General features: G+C 35.5%; 1 protein-coding gene across 3 annotated transcripts in view; it reads left to right on the forward strand.

The window, feature by feature from the left end:
- LOC140154424 (uncharacterized) overlaps positions 1-20,824 on the forward strand; it is a 49,743-nt gene that overhangs the window by 6,264 nt on the left and 22,655 nt on the right. For all 3 annotated transcript variants that reach the window (XM_072177019.1, XM_072177081.1, XM_072177140.1), the window contains exons 2-4: positions 10,598-11,137; positions 13,021-13,173; positions 17,401-17,533. In XM_072177019.1, the coding sequence (XP_072033120.1) occupies positions 10,598-11,137; positions 13,021-13,173; positions 17,401-17,533 (826 nt within the window). The remainder of the gene's footprint in view (positions 1-10,597; positions 11,138-13,020; positions 13,174-17,400; positions 17,534-20,824) is intronic.

Here is a 20,824-nt window from a genome sequence, read left to right on the forward strand (position 1 = left end):
TACACATAATCACTATATTTAAGGTACGTACCCGGGTACGTACCATACTTTTATGTTACATTCAGGTGCACAACACACAATACATGTACAGGCATACAAATACAACATGTATCTGTATACATATTTACATACATACCCTGGATACCTTATCACCAAAACACATACATACCAAAATTATACTACATTTTACAAGTACCCCAAAATTAAAAAGTATTTTGAGGCCTGGGGTGGTCAGTCTCCCTCCCCCACACACATTTTTTTTTGTCAAATAGCAATTAGGCCTAAAAAAATTGTTTGATTGGCGTAACATAAAAAATTTTTTAGGGTAGGTAGGTCGGGATTCTTTTTTTTTTTTTTTTTTACTTTTTAAGCTGTAAATTTCGTTTGATAAAGGCTTTGGAACTTTTTTTCTTCTTTTTTTTAAAAATTGATTTATTTAAATTGATTTTTTTAAATTTTATTATTTTTTTTGCAAAAAACAATAAAAAAGTTAGGGTCGGGCCTAATTTTAGGGTAGGTCGGGTTACGCCAATCAAACAATATTTTTTTTAGGCCTTAGTTCATTATGTAAAGAGAGATATCTATTTATTGAAATGTTATAAATATTTACTTTGGTTCTTTCTTTGCATGTTCTTCTCCTCTTTCTTTTTATGCCTCCACCGCGAGGCATACTGTTTTTGCAATGTCCGAGCTTCCGAGCTTCCGTGCTTCCGTCCGTCCGTCCGTCCGTCCGGATGCTGTATCTCGGGCATGGATGGGCGGATTGACTTCAAATTTTCAGGATAGGTGGGTCATGGTCAAAAACTCTGGCTACTTTTTTTTGGGTGGGGTCCAAGGTCATATACTGAGGTCAAAGGTCATTTGAGGTCAAATTACTAAAAACTGTTGTATGGGCATGAAACTTGGTGGGTACAGTCAACATTTAGAGCCAAATTTTTAGAAGGTCATTTTGGGGTCATCCGGGGTCACCCAGGGGTCATCTTAGGTCAAATTACTAAATATTGTCTTATGGGTATGAAACTTGGTGGGTGCAGTCAACATTTAGACCCAAATTTTGGAAGGTCATTTTGGGGTCATCCGGGGTCACCCAGGGGTCATCTAAGGTCAAATTACTAAATATTGTCTTATGGGTATGAAACTTGGTGGGTGCAGTCAACATTTAGAGCCAAATTTTTGGAAGGTCATTTCGGGGTCATCCGGAGCCACCCAGGGGTCATCTAAGGTCAAATTACTAAAAATGGATTTGTACACATTTAAATCGCCCCATAGTGGAGGCATCCCCATTCGACGCCTTGCGTCGAAAACCGCGACGTTTCTAGTTTCATTTATCTGTTAAGTTTGTGTGATTGTATGTTGTAACTTGGGGCAGTGTAAGGGGGTGCTCGCTTCAGGCCTTTGGGCCTTTTGAGCATCTCCTGATTCTCCTCATTCAAATTTTGTGTCTTTTATATATATTTTGTTGATTTGAATGAAAATAAAATGATGATGTATGATGTATGTATGATAGCAACACAACACATCAAACCATTTAAAAATGTGGAAAAAGTTCCATGCATACCTAAAGGGGACACCAAATTTTAATGAAATTTACCTGGTTCTCTAATTTATTCAATCACACACATACCAAAGAAAGAAGTATGCATCATGGATAACATAACATAAATTATCCCACTTTGGAGTTGGCAAATTGAGGACTTCAGAGACACTGCCACTGGAGTCCATTGTATTCAAAATAAAATGTGACAATGTTTATTACTCCACCATCTCCTTCCTAGATTATTTCATAAATATATTTATTTTATTTTCTTTAAAAACCTGGGTTTTTTGTTTCCAGAAGGGGTGGGGATGTGGGGGAGGAGGGGAGACTCAGAAATGAGAGTGTACACTTTATTGACCAAATATTTTTCAAGCATTCACCCGGGCATTCACCCCTGTAACAAGTTTTCCTCTGCAAGCAAAAATGACCTCCCTAACAAGTTTTTGACATGCTTTTCCAAACATTTTGACCCCTAAACAAGTTTTTGTCTAAATTGTACCACATAAACAAGTTTTTTTTCCCTCAAATTTTGACACCTTGTAGTAAGTGGTAGGAGCCATATAGTTCCATCCAGACCACCTACAAATTTTTTACAGTGAATTCCAGCATGCATGGAATACATTTCTTTTGAAATTGGAGTGGCAACAGATATGAAAACAGTATCTAAATTTGTGATGATTTTTTAAACTACTTTTTTCGAGGCGTCATGCACCCAAGTAAAAAAATTTTTCACACTTTATTTTTGGACACGCATGTGTAAATTGTTATATTAGAGTCCCCCCCGGTTTCTTTTCCGTGAAAAGTACATAATTGTGTGACCCTTAAGGGTATCCGTAGGGAGAACACTTTGTTTTACGGCCAGGTCTGACCAGGTGCATGTTTGTTCGCAGTCTACAGGTGTAACTAGGTTGTTGTATATTCTATAATTTTCCTGGTGTGTTAACTGTGATTACATCTAGACACCAGTTTATTTTTTATTTGAACGGGACCCTAATTTAATGAGAAAACGCCGAAAAGAGAGGCCCGGCAAAAGCCGATTTGCAGACAATTTTGTAGCTACAGACAGCTCAGTATTCCATATAACAACTACGGAAACCAATCAGTGCCAGAAGTGTTGATTTATATTTCATCCACTTAGGTTTGGCTTAACCCACTAAAAGGTAAAACTTTAAGGCTGATCATTTTAATTATTTATGTAGTGTGTGTGTAAAAGTATATTTCTCAAAATGGAGGAGAGCGCCTATGACTATTGTCCGTTCTGTCTACATGGTCTATGATAATTATTTTCTTACCGAAATATATTCACTTAACACAGACCACGGTTGCCAAACAAATGAGGGCAAACCGCGGGTCAAATCATTGAAAAGTCGCCCAATATTTTTTTTTTTATCAACCGTTGGTTTCTATGAGATAAAAAACTACCAGAAGTCGCGTAAGCCAATGTTGAGAAGTCATGAAATATTTTTCTTAACCATCAATTGGTGTCTATAGGACAGGAAATTGTCGCGAGGAAAATCTTCAAAACTCATCCGATTGACCTAGGCCTATTACATCGCGGGTTTGGCAACCCTGCAATATATACAGTTATATAACATCGCACCGCATTGTGAGGTGAACGAACTGAATGTTGACATTGTATTCAGGATTTAAAACAAGAACTGTCTTTAACCAGACAATGCGGTTGGTATAAAACATAGCGTGTGATATCATGATATCAACTTCAAAATCTAAAAACAAAAGTAAAGAAATAATTTAGGCGAAATAAATAAACAGCGTACAGCAGGTGCTATCTTGTCAATAATGATAAGAGGAACATGAAAAAAAACCAGCAGAGAGCATGCACCCCAGTAAAGAGTTAAATAAAGCAAGGAAAAATCATAATGTGCAGAAGGCCTACTTTTCGGATGATATTCACAGAAACAAAAATAAAGAACTAAAGATCTATAAACAAAAGTAAAGAAAATGAGGGCGAAATAAATAAACAGCGTACAGCATGTGATGACTTGTCAATAACGATAAGAGGAGCATGTACCTCAATAAAGAGTTTAAATAAAACAAGGAAAATCATAATGTGTAGAGGCCTACTTTTCGGATGATATTCACTGAAACAGAAAAAAAGAAATAAGTTTAAAGAATTATATATTTTAAGATTAGATAATGAACAACCATACATAAAAATGTGACAGGTGTCTGATGATATTTATACACTTCGAGCAAAAAATAAAGAACTACTTAACACGCGACATAAATAAATAGCCATATTTTATGAACGAACTGAATGTTGACATTGCGGACCAGGATTTGAAACAAGAACTGTTTTCAAAAAGAAAACGCGGTTGGTATAAAAACATAGCGTGTGCTATCATGATATAAACTTCAAAATCTAAAAACACAAGTAAAGAAATAATCTAGGGCGAAATAAATAAACAGCGTACAGCAGGTGCTATCTTGTCAATAATGATAAGAGGAACATGAAAAAAACCAGCAGAGAGCATGCACCCCAGTAAAGAGTTAAATAAAGCAAGGCAAAATCATAATGTGCAGGAGGCCTACTTTTCGGATGATATTCACAGAAACAAAAATAAAGAACTACGTTAATACGTTAAAAAAATTATATAATTTGAAATTAAATAATGCAAAATCATACATAAAAATGTGACATGTGTCTGATGATAATTATACACTTCGACCAAAAATTAAAATTAAAACACTTATAAATAATACTCAAGGGTGAAATAAAAAACACCTTATCTACCGATATTTCCACAGTTAAACATACTCAGTGATATATAATAATAATAATAATAATATCTTTATTTATTCACGGTAAAACATGTTCAATATAAAAGTCATTGTTCTTCCACATGTCCGTGGCATATACACATTAAAGTAACAGAATTATAAATTAGTACGCACAATTATTAAAACATTATTAAAACAATAGTCAGTATATTACAAAATTATGAAAGCATAAGAACATATAATATTTTTAAAATTTTTAAAACCCAGTAAAACTCATTTCAGTATGACATCAAAATCTAAGAAAATAGGCAAGAAGATAAATATAATCACCAGAATAAAATAAAAGTTGTAGACCTTATATTGCAACATATATATCTGAATACCACTTACACATTCACCAAGTTCACACTCGCGCTACAAACGCCTATACACACCCCAAGTACACCCCAACTCCAGCACACCCATAAATACCACACACCCACACCACCACACACCCCTTGCACCCACATCTTACTCCCATAGCGCACCTTCATCCTAAATCCACAAGCATGCATCCATAACACAATGACACGGTTTTTAAAATATAAAATAGGTTATAAGCTATATTATAATGTACAAAAATATTAATTAAAAGAAGAGCACCAGCAATATAGGAAAATTAAACCACATTGACAAAAGTCTACATCAAATTCAGAATTAAGGCGATTTTACAAATTGCACTAAACTAATACACATTTAAGGAACATCATATTGTACAGGAGCAAGAAGCCAAGATTGAATTTCTATGACACATAAATAAAAAAACATTCATATAATACTATCAACATGGTTAAAGCAGTATTTAAAATGTTTAACATTACGGGCAGCTTTTAGATGGTCATCTAGCGCATTCAAGACACAGCACCCGGTAACTTAGACTTCTCTTCTTAAAATTTGTGTTAGGTTTAGGAATGCTTAGCGCCCGATAGCCACGAAGGTTATATCTCTCATTATTTCTCATATTAAAACGATCACTTAGATAGGGTGCCGTGTCGTTATTCATAATTTTGAACATTGTAACAACATCATGATAATCACACCTTTGCTTAATACAATCCCAACCTAGAACTGACAGTGCGTTTGAACTAGAATCAGACCATTTAGCGCCAGTGATAATTTTGGCAGCTCTGTTCTGGAGTTTTTGAACAATATCCATATCATTAACATTACAAGTAGACCATATTACATCACAGTAGTCTATGTGAGGTGCAATAAGACTTTTAAAAATGAGAGACATTGTTTCTGATGGTAATACATTCTTACATTTTCTGAGCATGTATAGACCTGAAAGAACTTTCTTCCTGATGTTGTTTACCTGATCATGCCAGGTCATACTATCATCTACAATGACACCAAGATGTTTACAGTTGTGTACCTGACGAAGTTTAACACCATTTATGTTGACATTGATGTCGTGGTCTTTGACTACAGCAAGACGTTGTCTTGACCCCATTAACATGAATTCTGTTTTCGACACATTCAACCTTAATTTATTACATGCAAGCCAATCACTGACATTTACTAAGTCTTTATTAATAATGTCAACTAAGTCATCAATATTGTTACTAACAGCATACAATGCAGTGTCGTCAGCGTACATACTAACATTAACATGTGAAGTACAAAGAGGTAGATCATTGATATACATAATGAACAACATTGGTCCCAAAATGGAACCTTGAGGTATGCCACAAACACTATTTGCTGGCTCAGACATATTACCATTAATTACAGTGTTATGACTTCTTCCAGTCAGATAACTATTAAACCAATTTATGCTTGTCTCGTGAACATTAAAAGCTTTCAACTTCTGGAGTAATATTCCATGATTAACCGTATCGAAAGCCTTTTTAAATCAATCATGACAAGGCCAACATATTTACCTTTGTCAATGGCTTCATACCAGTCCTCAGTAATATTAATTAAGGCAGATAGAGTGGAGTGCTGGGGTCTAAAACCAGACTGCTTATCATAAATCATACCATTAGTATTAAGGAAAGGGTATATTTGATCAAACACCGCTCTCTCAATAACCTTGGAAATTACAGGCAAAATGGAGATGGGTCTGTAATTACCTGGATCCGTAAGCGTCACCACCTTTGTAAATAGGACAAATCCGGGCATTTTCCAGGCATCAGGAAAAATCCGCTTTCCAAAGATAAATTGATCAAATAGGCAATGGGTTCAACGATTGATGCAGCCGCCATTTTGATGAGTTTAGAAGGAAGATCATCTGTGCCTGTAGCTTTTCCCTCCGCAACGATCGTAACTTGCTGAGGACATATTGATGACTAACAGGCTGGAACATAAAACTCTCACTTGAGTGGGGCATCCTTTCATTGACCAGTTGCCCATCTGCACAGGCGTTTGGAATCTTAGCAGCAAGATCAGGACCTATATTGGCAAAGAATGTATTCATAATATTTGCAATATCTTTTGGTTCTGTTTCATTACCATTTTCTCCTTTAATACAAGTAATACTGGTACCCTTACTTTTACCAGGAATAATCTGTCTAATTGTATTCCACACTTGCTTAGTGTTGTTACTATTTGTTTGAATACTACTAGCAACATATGATTTTTTACTATGCTTGATTTCATAGTTAACCCTATTTTTCATTGATCTGAAGTCAGACCAATCTTTACTAAGTCCAGTCTTAATAGCTTTCTTTTTCAGACAATCGCGCTCACGCATTAGCTTAATGATATCATCGGTGAGCCATGGTGCTTTCTTGTCTCTTACACGTTTCTTTGTAATAGGTGCATGATGGTTACAAACATTTGCAAAAATTGATTGGAAATTATCAACAGCAACATTAATATCATTACAATGTATTACTGGTGTCCAGTCAACATTATTCAAATCCGTGACAAAATCAGTAACATCTAGATGCTTATAGTTACGATTGGATTGATACTTGTGCCCATTGTTACTAACCTTAGTGTTCTTCCCTATATTTACAAACACCAAAGAGTGATCACTAATACCAGTGTGGATTACTCCACTATCATTAACCTTGTTTACATCAGGTACATAGATGTGATCAATTAAAGTAGATGACTTTTCAGTAACACGAGTGGGCTCTGTAATTACTTGATGGAGATGATAGCTAATTTCGACGTTACGTAATCTGTTGGTGTAACAACTTGGGATTGGGGCAATTACATCGCAATTCATATCACTTGATCACTTGTACTAAAACAAAAATAAAGAAATACTTCACAAATGATAAGAGGAACACATAAAAAATAAATAAGCGAGCATTTCCCAAAAAAAATTAGTAAAAGATAAAATAATGATAAAACGCGTACAAGAAGGGGCAAAATATTTGTCGTAAAAACTTATTAAATGCTCATTTGCTCTAAGATATTTAATGTTTGCAATTTACTCCTAGTTTATCATTTATTTATTATTTATCTAGGCTTATATATCTTTTATTTATTTATCTATTAATTTATCTATTTATCAATTTATTTCAATATCATTATTATTAAGTGCCTATTTATAATGATATTTAAATCTATCAACATTATGCTTACGTCATCCAGGAGTTATTATCCCACTTGAAATCGCCATATAAACACAAATTAATAAAGAAATACCCAATGGGTGAAATAAAAGCATGATCTATCTTTTCAAGAATGAAAAGAGGATATAAAAATATAACAGAGCATGTCCTATAAACATGATAAAGAATTATTTAAAATCGTACAAATGTGAAACATGTAATATGACATATACTTAAGGGATCTGGAATGAGCGTTTTGAGCTTTCGACAGTATTTTTGTGGGAAATGAGAGCACATCAGACACATCGAATTGCATTCTGAATACGAAGAATGTCTTTTCATATCAAATAATTTTCATTTTTGAAATTCAGGATATACCGTAATGCAAATTTTATGACAAATTATTAAAATTTGATATTTTTCACAATTTTTGATATATAACAGTCCTCGAAGTAAATTTTATAAATCTAATGACATATTCTTAAAAAGTGTATGTAGCTGGGAGGAAAACCCTGACGATCAATTGAAAATTTTGACCTTTCATATTGAAGATATGGATTTTATTTCCCAAAAAGACCTATTTTTTTTTTGGGGGAAATCCATATCTTCAATACGAAAGCTCAAAATTTTCAATTGATCGGCGGCCTTTCCTCCCAGCTAGGCCTACATATACTTAAAGAATGTATCATTAAATTTATAAAATTTACTTCGAGGACTGTTATATATCAAAAATATCAATTTTAATGATTTGTCATAAAATGTGTATTACATTGCTAATTTCAAAAATCAAAATTATTTGATATCAGGACATTCTTAGTATTCAGAATGCAATTCGATATGTCTGATGTGCTCTAATGTCCCACAATAAATACTGTCCCAAACGTTCATACCCCAGCCCTTAACATAAAACAAAATAAAACGGTCATGATAATATGACATTAAGGGCGTAACACCACTAATGAAGCGCCTTGGTTGAAATGCACGTGAAAATTAATGTCTTTCTTTGCTCAACTTGAGGCCTTTTTGGCTCTCATAGTTGCCTGATGTACCCCTGTTACATTTTATTAAGAAACAAGGTAGTATAGTTTCTCTCCATTGATTTTGCAATAGCGTCTCCAGGAGGGGGCTCAGAGGGGCTTTCAGATTTATGCGGTGGGGGGGCTTAATGGCTAAAATTTTACATATCCCTCTAGCGTTGGTTGTCAGTAGATTGCAGTCACTCCTCATCAAGTGTTGACAAAGACAACAGTGGTTGTTGAAACGTACACAGTACTGAGTGCATTTTCTTGGATCAGATACTACGAACTCTGGTTTACTAGTTTACTCTACCGATCCTGATGAATTTGTTCAATCAATAACGATATCTGGGGGACCAATCACAAGCCAGATTCATTTAAAGATGCATTACATCATGACCAATTTTAGTTAGGCCAGAAATTGGCCTAACTCTCCATAGAATCCCGTGTTTAAAAGTTATCCGCAATCCAAAGTCAGTAGTCCACTTGGGAAGCTAACAAACAGAGGGCGACGGTGACTGAAAAGATTAGATGTGAAAATCTATCAATTGTGCACAAATAATAATCAGAGTTTTAAGCTTAAATGCAATAGCCAGAAGCACAATTGGCAAGTGGAGTACGGAGAAGTCTAGCTACACCCTGGAAGGGAAAAAACAGTATTTGAAACGAGGAAATGTGCAATATGACTTAATGTAATACATTAGAAAAGGCTTAAAAGGCAACTATTAGGCCCTGATTCATATTTAATCATCATTTAGGCCTGTAAATTAGATTGTCTGTGTAAATTTAGCAGGATCTGACTTTTTATGACGACTTTCAAAATGTGTTACATTTCAGAAACACCAAGCTGTTTGTGAGGTGGCGTTAGCTGTATGGGTTATAGGTTGAACTTTTACAATATTTCTGGAAAAAAATCCTGAAATCCATATATTAATTTTTACAATGGATGTCGTCATCTGACCTTCTGCTTGCAGAAAGGGAAGTTTTGAAGAACTGAGTTGTTTTCCGGCCCCTGTCTGTATAGAAAGTCAGTGGGGGTTATTTACTGGTGTGCACCCTAAAAGGCCCTTGTCATAACCAATGGTGGCGGCATGATTTTTTCCGTGCATGAGGGTTTAGGGAAAATTAAATTATATGTCTAAACTTGAGGTTGCATGTGTAAAACATGGTCTTTTTTTAACGCATGTTTGGGGTATTGAAATGATATTTTTTTGGCTTGCACAATCATGGTAAAGATCCATGTCATACATATTAAAGAGATTATAGGACATACAATACTTGGTAGGCCTAATGATAATGCGTAAACTTTGTACCTGTTAGGGAACTGAAATCAGACTGAAAACATCATCATTCGAGGCTCTGTCTCACCAGTTGCATTTACAAGGCCCTTGTTATAACCAGTGGTGGCGGATGATTTTTTTCTGGGGGGGGGAAGGGTCACACAAGGTTCTGAACAGAAACGTCACATACGGACCAACCCACACTACCGAGAACCGCGAATGCCGAGAACCGCGAAAGCCGAGAACCGCTCTAGTTTAGTTAGATTCCATGATCCAATTTATTTGGTTTGTTTATATTAACCCTAACCTTGCTGACTCCAACAAAACTGCAAAACCAGGGGTGTCTTACCTCGGCAGAAGTTGGCATATACACACAAACCACTCCTTGTTGGTTAAATTTTTTTTTATCTCAATGGTTAAAGAGTTAAATAAAAATCATATTTGACCTGTGTTTTCCTTTCTTTTTCTCTCAAGCTTTTGACAGCACACATAGGAACCTCACTGGGCACTGCAAACAACAGCCCTAGCAGCATCAACGCTGATCTTGAGAAACATTTCAAAGAAAAACAAGGCCATGTGAGTTTCCAAGATTATCTGGAATTCCTCCACGTTCACACCTTCATCGAACCTGATTTGGTCGATTTGCAAAAACTGGAAGAAAGTTGCTGGTCACTATGTCAGAAAACTTATGGTAACAGAGTGAATAAAGTGTTAGATATGGTACAGACAAAGAGGATATGGAAGCTGTTTAACTTTTTATCCGAGGCGGACGAGAGTCCTTGCGTGATGTGTAGGGAAGAGACGCAGCTTCTCATGGAGAAGTTGATTTTAGGAACTGGGAACCGTTGGGATCCATCGACATTTGATTACCATACCAAGAATATTAAGAGCTTTGCATTTCTTCAGATTATGGCGTGTTTTGAGACGAATTATGCTAAAGGAATGGACAGGATGTGTGTGTCAGACTCTGTAGATGACTTGTATGATACGGTGATTGAACAGTGTGAGAAAAAGGTAATAATGAAGTATAGTAGTGGAATAACTATAGAATACCCTTTACGGTTTTGCTTCGTTATTCCGAAGGACCGTTATTCCGAATGGGCAATATTCCGAAGATTCTTTATTCGGAATGCTTATTATTCAGAAGTTACATTACTCCAAAGGGTCTTACTATGAATTTACAAGAAGGTTTGTTATTCTGAAGGGGGATTACTCCCTTTGGAGTAACAATCCTTCGGAGTATTGACCCTTCAGAATAACAAACCTTCTTGTAAATTCAAAGTAATGAATAATGAACCTTTGGAATAATGATGACCCTTTGGAATAATCGTCCTTTGGAATAACGAGCTGTTCCCACCCTTTGCACCCTTACACTATAATAGTGATTAACCCATAACATGCTTGTGCGTCCTCAACTTTTAACATGGGGTATGTCTTTCAGGGGGAAAAGGTGTTGGTTAAAAAATCAGGGTCCTTCAAGGCAAGATCTAAAAATGGGGTCTTATCACCTTTTGGGGACAGATGTTTAAAAACAAGATCCAAAAGATTGTTTCTTTTGGGTGAAGCTTGAGTCTTTAGGGGCAGATGTTGTAACAGTACAAAACATGTAGGAATTTTCCACAAAAAGTGTCATCTTGGGAGCAAAAACTGGCTTATTAGAGAAAAAAAAGAAAAATACTGGGGGAGAGGTCTTTGGAGGGAATGGAGTTGATTGGGGAAAATGTCAAATATGAGGTCCGGGGGGGAGGGGCAAATGGGCGAATAAAAAGGGGTCGATGGGACTTAGTATTGAGTGCCCCCGACTAATCTTAACCCTAAATTCTAACCCAAACCAAAAACTCCAATGTGAACCAAACACTTTACTTAACCCTTTACCCGACTAGTAAGTTGCCATAATGAATGTCATAATATATATGATGTACTATGGTATCAAGCTAAAGCACCTTTGGTGCTCTAGTTTCCCCCCGCAATATCTCAAAATGAGAGCAGATAAAGGTGTATTTTCACAAGGTTTGCGAGCAGGGATATACATGAATGGTGAAATAGCAAGAGCAACACCATAAGTATGCTACTATCCTGCTGTGGGTTTTGCCTACTTGAAAAGTGTAACATGCTTCATATTTTAGAAATTTTATTTCAAGGGGTCAAAATTTGTAGGGTCAAACATTTCCTCCCCGCCCAAAAAAAAGAGGAAAATATGTTTGTATTTGAGGGGGTTGGGGTTTCAATTGTGGGGGTAAATCACCACCCCCATACAGACTACACTTTTTGCCCATAAATCTTCCAACTTATAATGGTTGGTAGCTCACCTGATGGACCGAGTGGCTGACATGTATCCCAAATGGGCTGATTTTTCATGAATCATGATTTGTGTGTAAACTGGGTGGGGACGGGGGTCGGGGCATGTGCCCCAAAGCTCACTCCCCTGTTACAAAATGTGATAATATGTTATTAGCCATTCAATTGTTTTCCTTTTAAAAAGAAAGGGAGATGTTACAATATGTGATAATAGCGATACCGCCCATCAATAGTATCGCCAGGTTATGTGTATCAATAAACGCCCAAGCTTGGGTACCACTGTCGGACTACAGTATAAACCATGTCTGCCAGAGCTCCTGATTTACTATAGATTATAACGAACAGGCTATCGTTACAACATTAATGTAACGATAGCCTGTTTGTTATAATCTATAGTAAATCAGGAGCTCTGGCAGACGTGGTTTATACTGTAGTCCGACATCTTGGTACCCACTTAGTCTTGGGCGTTTATTGATACACTAACATCCCCTCGGCACCATTGGCATAGCCAGGGGGGGGGGGCAGTGCCCTTGCTTTAACTGTTTAATGTAGTACTAATGTTTGTAGCATATCTCTTTCCTTATTATAAATTTATGCAGGGCTGGATGATTAAGAAAGGAAACAATATAACCAAGTGGAAGGATCGCTGGTTTATTCTGAAGAAAGATGGCATGTACTACTATACTGATAAAAGTGCAACCCCAAAAACACAGAAAGGAATGATCAAACTGGATAAAGCTTGGTCATCTGAGGTAGGTGGATAAATATGAAGCTGTAGTGGGCTAGAACTAGACCCTCCCTCGGGTCCATGGAGAACGACTGGTAATGTAGATTATATAACATTAAATAAACCCGATACATGGACCCTTCCAATCTGTAGGCAAATTGACTTCCAGTTCCCAGCATTTTGTGGGAATTCACTTTTACATCCTGGGTCAGACGAAGTTTTCTATATATATCACGTCCGTGGTCTCACTATGTCTTGCCGTTTGTGTAAGACTTGTGTAAGCGGCTACTCAGCCTGACCAATCAATGTAGAGCTCAGCAAGCAAGGCGATATTTGAAATGAGTTTTCATTGATAGTCTGTTGATCATAACCAACGCGCGCGCAAAATGACAACAGAACTGGGTCATGCATGTTATGTGCCTAAAAAAATATTTGAATTAACAATGGGGCGGGGCTATCATAATTGACGCCACAGTCACGTTACATAGCTTGATAATTATTTGGAAGTCAGTTTACTATCAAAGCGGAACAGTCTCGGATTAGGAGAGCTATTATAAAAAAATAAACAAGTTGGTTTGTAGATTAATTGAGTTTTCGTCAACGCACAGTGCTCCAGGAGCACTATAACTTTGTTGCCATTAGTTAGGGTTTAGAGGTGTGTTGGTTTTAATCTTTGGAGTGAAGGAGAAGGTGGTTTTAGCTCTAATTAATAATAAATAATAATAATAAATAATTAAAATAATAATTATTTACCCAGAGATGGAACCGAGACTGTGGGACAGTCTAGTTAGAACTGACTAAGTGGTAGTGCCACAGATCGCAATGCACATGCACGAATAGTGTGTGTATGGCTGCAAAATAAAGAAAGAAAGAAAAAAAAGAAAAGAAAAGAGGACAAAGAACGAAGAGGGGAAAGGAAAAAATGAAACTCTTAGGCCTATAGTTTTCCAATTTCCAACTACTGTACCTCTCAGTGCTAGAGAAGGTTGGGTTGGTCAGACATCACTGACCCATGTCTGTATTTTATTAAGTGGTTGGGAACAATGCAGTTACCAATTCAACTTGAAATTTGATAGAATGTAAATTGAACGTGAGAATCCTGTGCTGTTTATCTTTTGTATATTAAAGGAGTATTTCGTGATCCTAGCATCCTCTTTTATGACATTTTCAGTAGATATCCACGAAAAAGCTTATTCCCAAAATTTCAGTTGATTCGATTTTAAGTTTTTGAGCTATGCATGATTATGTGTATTACGCTGCTCCATAGACAATGTGTTGTAATTTCGTTCTGGTATACCAGAACGAAATTAAAATTTCACAATATCTTTGCTAAACGAATTAATCTGCAAGAAATATTTTGTAAATAAACATTATGTAGCCAGAGGTTCCCAATTATATAAATATCTCAACTTTTTTTGAGAAAAGTGGAGGGATGAGGCTATGGATCACGAATGCCCTTTTAATGAGATAATTTGCATAACTTATATTTGGTTGGGTGATATGAACATTTTTTTTGCTTATCAATGATGTTTTTGCATAGGCCTATATGTGAGTCATTGCTTCTACCACTGTTCCCCTGAGGTATTAACTTTGACTTAATAGGGCATTTCGTCAAAAACTTTTCTCGAAAAAAGTTGAGATTTTTTTACCACTGGAAACCTCTGGCTACATGACTTTGATGTTCAAAAAATTCTTGCAGATCAAATCATTTAGCAAAAATATTGTGAAATTTGAATTGTATACCAGAACGAAATTACAACACATTGTCTATGAAGCAGTGTAATGCACATAATCATGCATAACTTGCAAAAGCAAAATCGGAATCAACTGAAATTTTGGAAATAAGCTTTTTTCGTGGATATCTACTGACAAATGTCATAAAAAGAGGATGCTAGGATCACGAAATCCTCCTTTAAGTCTGCAGATGGATGAGACCATGATCACACTGATACAGTGTACATTGTTACTATCAACCTGAAATAGGTAGACTCCGACAAAAATAAAAATATGGGTGTAGACTATCAGCTCCAGATACGAGAGATCAGTAACACTAACATATCATAATGGCCATACTATAACAGTCTGTGAGTGTGACAAAGCTGTATTTTTCAATAGCTGCCAAATGTATAATAAATTCCTTTCAAAGAGATTCTAATCAAGTAAGATATTGATTAAGGGAAGGGAAGGGGAAAGGGAGATGGTTTGTACTTCTAATCAAACATATTTATACTAATTTCACTGAACTATAATGATAGACAAAGATAAAAAGACTAGTTTGCGTCTGACGTCATCTGTCAATCAAACTCCGAGCACGGTTTGTTTACAACTGTCGTGATGATATGAGTTGCTGAACACGGCGGTAAAACCGCGCGCCTTATTGTTAATTTTGCACCTTTTAACATACAAACCATCTCAAAAGTTAGGTCTTAATAGTAGGAAACTTTTTGGTGAAGGCACCATGTCCACAATGCCTAGAAAAGTTGCTTTTTGCCTTGTAAGAGTACGTATTTTTCGCCATTCACTGCTATTCCTTTTCTCCGATCGGCACCAGCCAGATGAATCGACCTTCCTTATACGCGCTATTAGCCAATCAAGGATCGTAGAGAATTTGATTGATTTGACAGTGACGTCAGACGCAAACTAGTCTTCTTATCTTTGTCTTTCATTATAGCAGAGTGGCAGTGAAGAAATTTAGAACTTGTCGTCTGTAGTCGACACCCATTTGGAAAGGGTTAAATCTCTTCATGCAGGTGTCGACTGCAGACGACAAGTTTCACATTTTTGTTTAAAAAGTCAAAAATTTCTGAAATCATGACCATATTTGGAATCAGCATGAAAAGAAATCAGCATGTACAAACAAGCCTTAAAGGGGCATTTCGTGATCCACAGCCTCATCCCCCCACTTTTCCCAAAAAAAGTTGAGATTTTTACACCACTGGATACCTCTGGCTACATAATGTTTATGTACCAAATATTTCTTGCAGATTAATTCGTTTAGCAAAAATATTGCCAAATTTGAATTTCGTTCTGGTGCACCAGAACGAAATTACAACACATTGTCTATGGAGCAGTGAATACACATAATCATGCATAACTCAAACGCAAAATCAGAATCCACTGAAATTTTGGGAATAAGCTTTTTTCGTGGATATCTACCGAAAAATGTCATAAAAAGAGGATGCTAGGATCACGAAATACTCCTTTAAGTAGTTCTTAAGATGAAAATATCTCAAAACTATAACTTTTTTATTTTGAAGCCTATGGCAAGCTCACAGAGCATAAATAACATAACTATTGAATAATTACGCATAAAGCAGCTATTATAGTTACTACTTTGTGGCACCTGTATGATATAATAACACATTAGGTGTGGATATGCCTGGATATGTGTCATACCATAAATGGTTTATGACAGCTTCTATGTGTGCTCAGATGTCAAGTTCTGCTGCACTATATGATCCAAAATGATATTCCGCTGGCTAGATGGGGCTATTGTACTTAATTATAGTCATTTGCTATGTGTGCTATTTGCAGATGTGTGAAAGGGAATGTTGTTTCAGATATTGTACATCTGAAAAAATAGTTTCAGACGGTCATGAATGATCATTTTCACGATTGTTTTTTTACCATTACACAAAGTTATTTTAGTGCATTTTACTCTTGAAATAAATTTGAAATGATAACGCTGTATGAGGAATCACTAACTTTGGGTTTCATCTTGTACCATATCAGAAATTCACCAACAACAAACCATAGCGCTTTTATACACCAAATTCTCTAAGTACTTACACAAAGTTATTTTAGTGCATTTAACTCTTAAAATAAATTTGATGTAAACAGTAAATTAGTGCAATCAAGGGTGAAAATAAGAGATTTTCTAAGGACTCAGTTTGGGAAAAAAGTTAGTCCTGGCTCACCTTGAATTTAGTCGGGACCAGGACTCATTTAAGTCTAAACAGGATTCCTCTTGTTTTTAGTAACAGCCAAAATGGTCTTATGGCACAGTTCAAAAAGTCTACTTTCAACAAAAATAGCTGAAATTCTGACCTCACATTATTAAATCAATGATTAATGTTGTTTTTGGTCTATTGTATAGGTGCAACACAAAAATGTTCATGCATGGTGCATGTATTTCCCCCAATATTTCAACATGACACAATCAAAGCCGAAGTGTTAAAATGATTGGATAAATAATTGATTATAACATATTTCCTAAATATTTAATATCATATTGTTATTTTGTTTGTTTCAGTCCTTAGCAGATCAACCCAATGCCAAACACAAGAATGTATTCACTCTTGCCAGAAACCCAGTAGATCCTAAGCAGAAGAGCCATTATGAACTCAGTACAACAGACCCAAGAAGTAGGGCACAATGGATTGCAGGTAAGATGTCAATCAATCAATGTCAATTAATCAATCAATCAATCAAACAACCAATCAATCAATCAATCAATCGATCAGGTGTCAATCAATCAATGTCAATCAATCAATCAATCAAACAACCAATCAATCAATCAATCAACAATCAATCAATCAACACATCAATCAATACATTTATGAATCATTTGATTGATCAATCAAAGTCTTCTTGCAACTTTAGTGCAATCAGCCAAACAATCAATCAGTCAATCAATCAATCTAAGTATCAATCAATCCAAGAACCAATCACTCAATTAATCAACTTCATGAGCAAGGAATAGGGCAGAGTGGATTGCAGGTAAGATGTCATCAATCAATCAATCAATCAATCAATCTACATATCAGTCAATACATTTATGAATCATTTGATTGATCAATCAATGTCTTCTTGCAATTTTAGTGCAACCAGTCAAACAATCAATCAGTCAATCAATCAATCTATCAATTAATCAATTAATCTAAGTATCAATCAATCCAAGTATCAATCACTGAATTAATCAACTTCATGAGTAACTTAATGAATCAACTTTTAAGTTAAAATGAATCAACACATTTAGTAAATTTAATACATACATAATCAATCATACACAAATTAAAATAACTTTGGGACTTCAATAGTAACTTGCCTCTGACACCCACTGTATTTGACTCCGCTGTCCTATATCATATTTGCATTCAAAATATTCCTATATTATGCATATAGTTTTGCAAGAGTTGGCTCGAATCCCTGTATAATACCATTTTCAAGTTAAGAGGAAGTTCATGCACTATTATGTCACCTTATTAAGGAAACAATTGGTGATAAGATTTAGATAAAAATTCCATGACTGGTTGTTCCAAAAAACTGGGAACAAGTCGCCAGACACAGTCTTTAGATATGCTTAATTTAAAAGCTTTAACAATGACATTCTTGTAAAAAATTAAAATAACTGATCAACCTTAAATTTATGCCAATTCATAATAATTCTTGTAGGGATCTACTTGTCCTATTTCTCAGGAAACCCCATTTGATATTCACACTCCCTGTGTTAGAGATTAAGGTTACCGGTATGGCTTTCATAGGGGGTGTATGGATTTCAACTGGAATAGCCCACATCTGAGAATGCCAATGAAGCAAAAGTGCCAAGATATGCTTTACAAAATCATTCCTATCTTGATGTGGCGGACGGCCGATTGCCAAGATAGCACGAATGCTTCAATGTGTTTTTGAAAAGAAACCTGGTTGGACTGTATTTTGATTATGAAAGTCAGGTGGCCGGGTTGACACCAGTTCCCAAAATGGGAACACAAAAAGTTTTGCACGAGGCTTGGGCAAGTCGTGGGGGCAGAACCCCACCCTCGATATTTTTACAAACAGGAGTGCATCTAAATAATTCTTCACGTAGGTCGTTCCAATTTGTCTTCTTTATCTTCAACAATATTTTATTTACATAACTCCAGACTACAACATACAGGATTCAGTCACACCCCTATTCAATGCACCCCACTCCTACAATGGCTTCTGTAATGCTACTCAGTTAGCACCCTCCCTCACCTATCAAACGGATCCAACAAGTAAAAGAAAGATTACCGCGTGGAAGACTGCCCAGCCAAAACGCGCTCTGATTGGATACGGAGATAATTAATTGAATACGTACGGCGCGCTAATTGGCTGACGGAGATAATTGATTGACTGAAAATTACAAGAAATCCAATTTAAAGGGATACACGCGATTTGGGGATAGGAAAATGATAGGAAAATGAAAAGACAATTACCCAAATATAATATTATTTGTTGGCTTGATTTACCAATACCGTTTCATTGATAAGTTTTGTGCTATGAATATGATTTAATTTGCTGTTTTATAGTTATTTATACCAAAAAATGGCAAATGTCAAAAATATGACATTTTCCTTCTTTCATGGAATCATAGAAGTAGGTTTAAAAGGTCAGTAGGCTGCTTGGGAAATCACAACATGGACATTGTTTTTGATTGGTATAAGAATAATATTTGTAAAATATTTCTTAAGTCTAAGATAATGTAATATTTACAGAAAATATTATAAAAAGATGTTTTGTAAATATTATTTCAAGAGATAACCATCTTCAAATGACACTTAAAACACCATAGAATTATGAAAATGGGGATATCTTTAGTAATATAAATAATATTTACAGAAAATATTATTAGTGGAGATATTATAAACCATTAATAATTCTAGGGTGCCTTTTTAAAGTATCATTTGAAGATCTTTCACGTCCTTATCTCAAAGTTGTAGCAAAGTAAGTTTTTGTCCAAAATCAACATGAGTAATTATTATCAACTTATCTTTGCATGTTTTGCCTAGTATATAATTTCAGCTTGCTTCCATTACTATCAAAACTGTCCCATAGAAATTGTCATGTTTGAGATCCTAGTGTGTTTAAAAGTCATTCTTTGAGTGCAGAATCATTTGGGGGGGTAATGTGTCCTCTAGATTGTTATGTTTGAGATCCTAGTATATTAAGTTCCCTAAAAATAGTTAGTTTAGTTACAATTACTAGATACACACCAATTTTTGGTCGCAATTCAGCTCCTGACCCAATACCGATCACAAATATTATGTTAGAATATTATAAGCTTTTAAACTTTTACTAATTCGCTTTTGAGAGCAAAAGTTAGGTATAGTTTTAATCATGAAATCCCGGGCATGAAATATGAAATTGGGTAGTATGATAGCATCATTGTGGTGTATGGGATAGCCGTTGGAGGCTTACATAAGCAAACAGATATGCACTTGTCATACAGTGTCTTTTCCTATGTGAGCTGTCTGCTTTTACTTCCATTGACTTTTTGTGGTAGAAAATACCAGTCATTGTCAATGTCATTGTGCGGTTTCCAAACATTGGTCATGGGATGTTTATATTTCCACATATAGTATTTTTCATGATAACTTTGACCTTTTGTTTTTCACCTTTGTCATAGTTTTGGTTATTGATTAACACAACAATCCTTGGAACCTTATTCATAAAAAATATTACACTCACTTTTTTTACGTAGTGAAAGTTATACATTTATTATCACCGATATTGTGTGAATGTGGCAAGAGTGAACAATTATATTTTTTTGCAGAAATGAATGATATGTTTTTGTAATACCTGCTGTCCTTTCATCCATGACGTATGGTTTGGCTATCCAATCAAGTGATATGAATTCAAAATATTTAGAAATAAGAAAAAGAAAAGAAAAAGGATATAGGCATAAACAAACAAACAAACAAATATAGCTTTATCCT

This window comes from Amphiura filiformis, chromosome 1, assembly GCF_039555335.1.
Source record: "Amphiura filiformis chromosome 1, Afil_fr2py, whole genome shotgun sequence".
NCBI lineage: Eukaryota > Metazoa > Echinodermata > Ophiuroidea > Amphilepidida > Amphiuridae > Amphiura > Amphiura filiformis.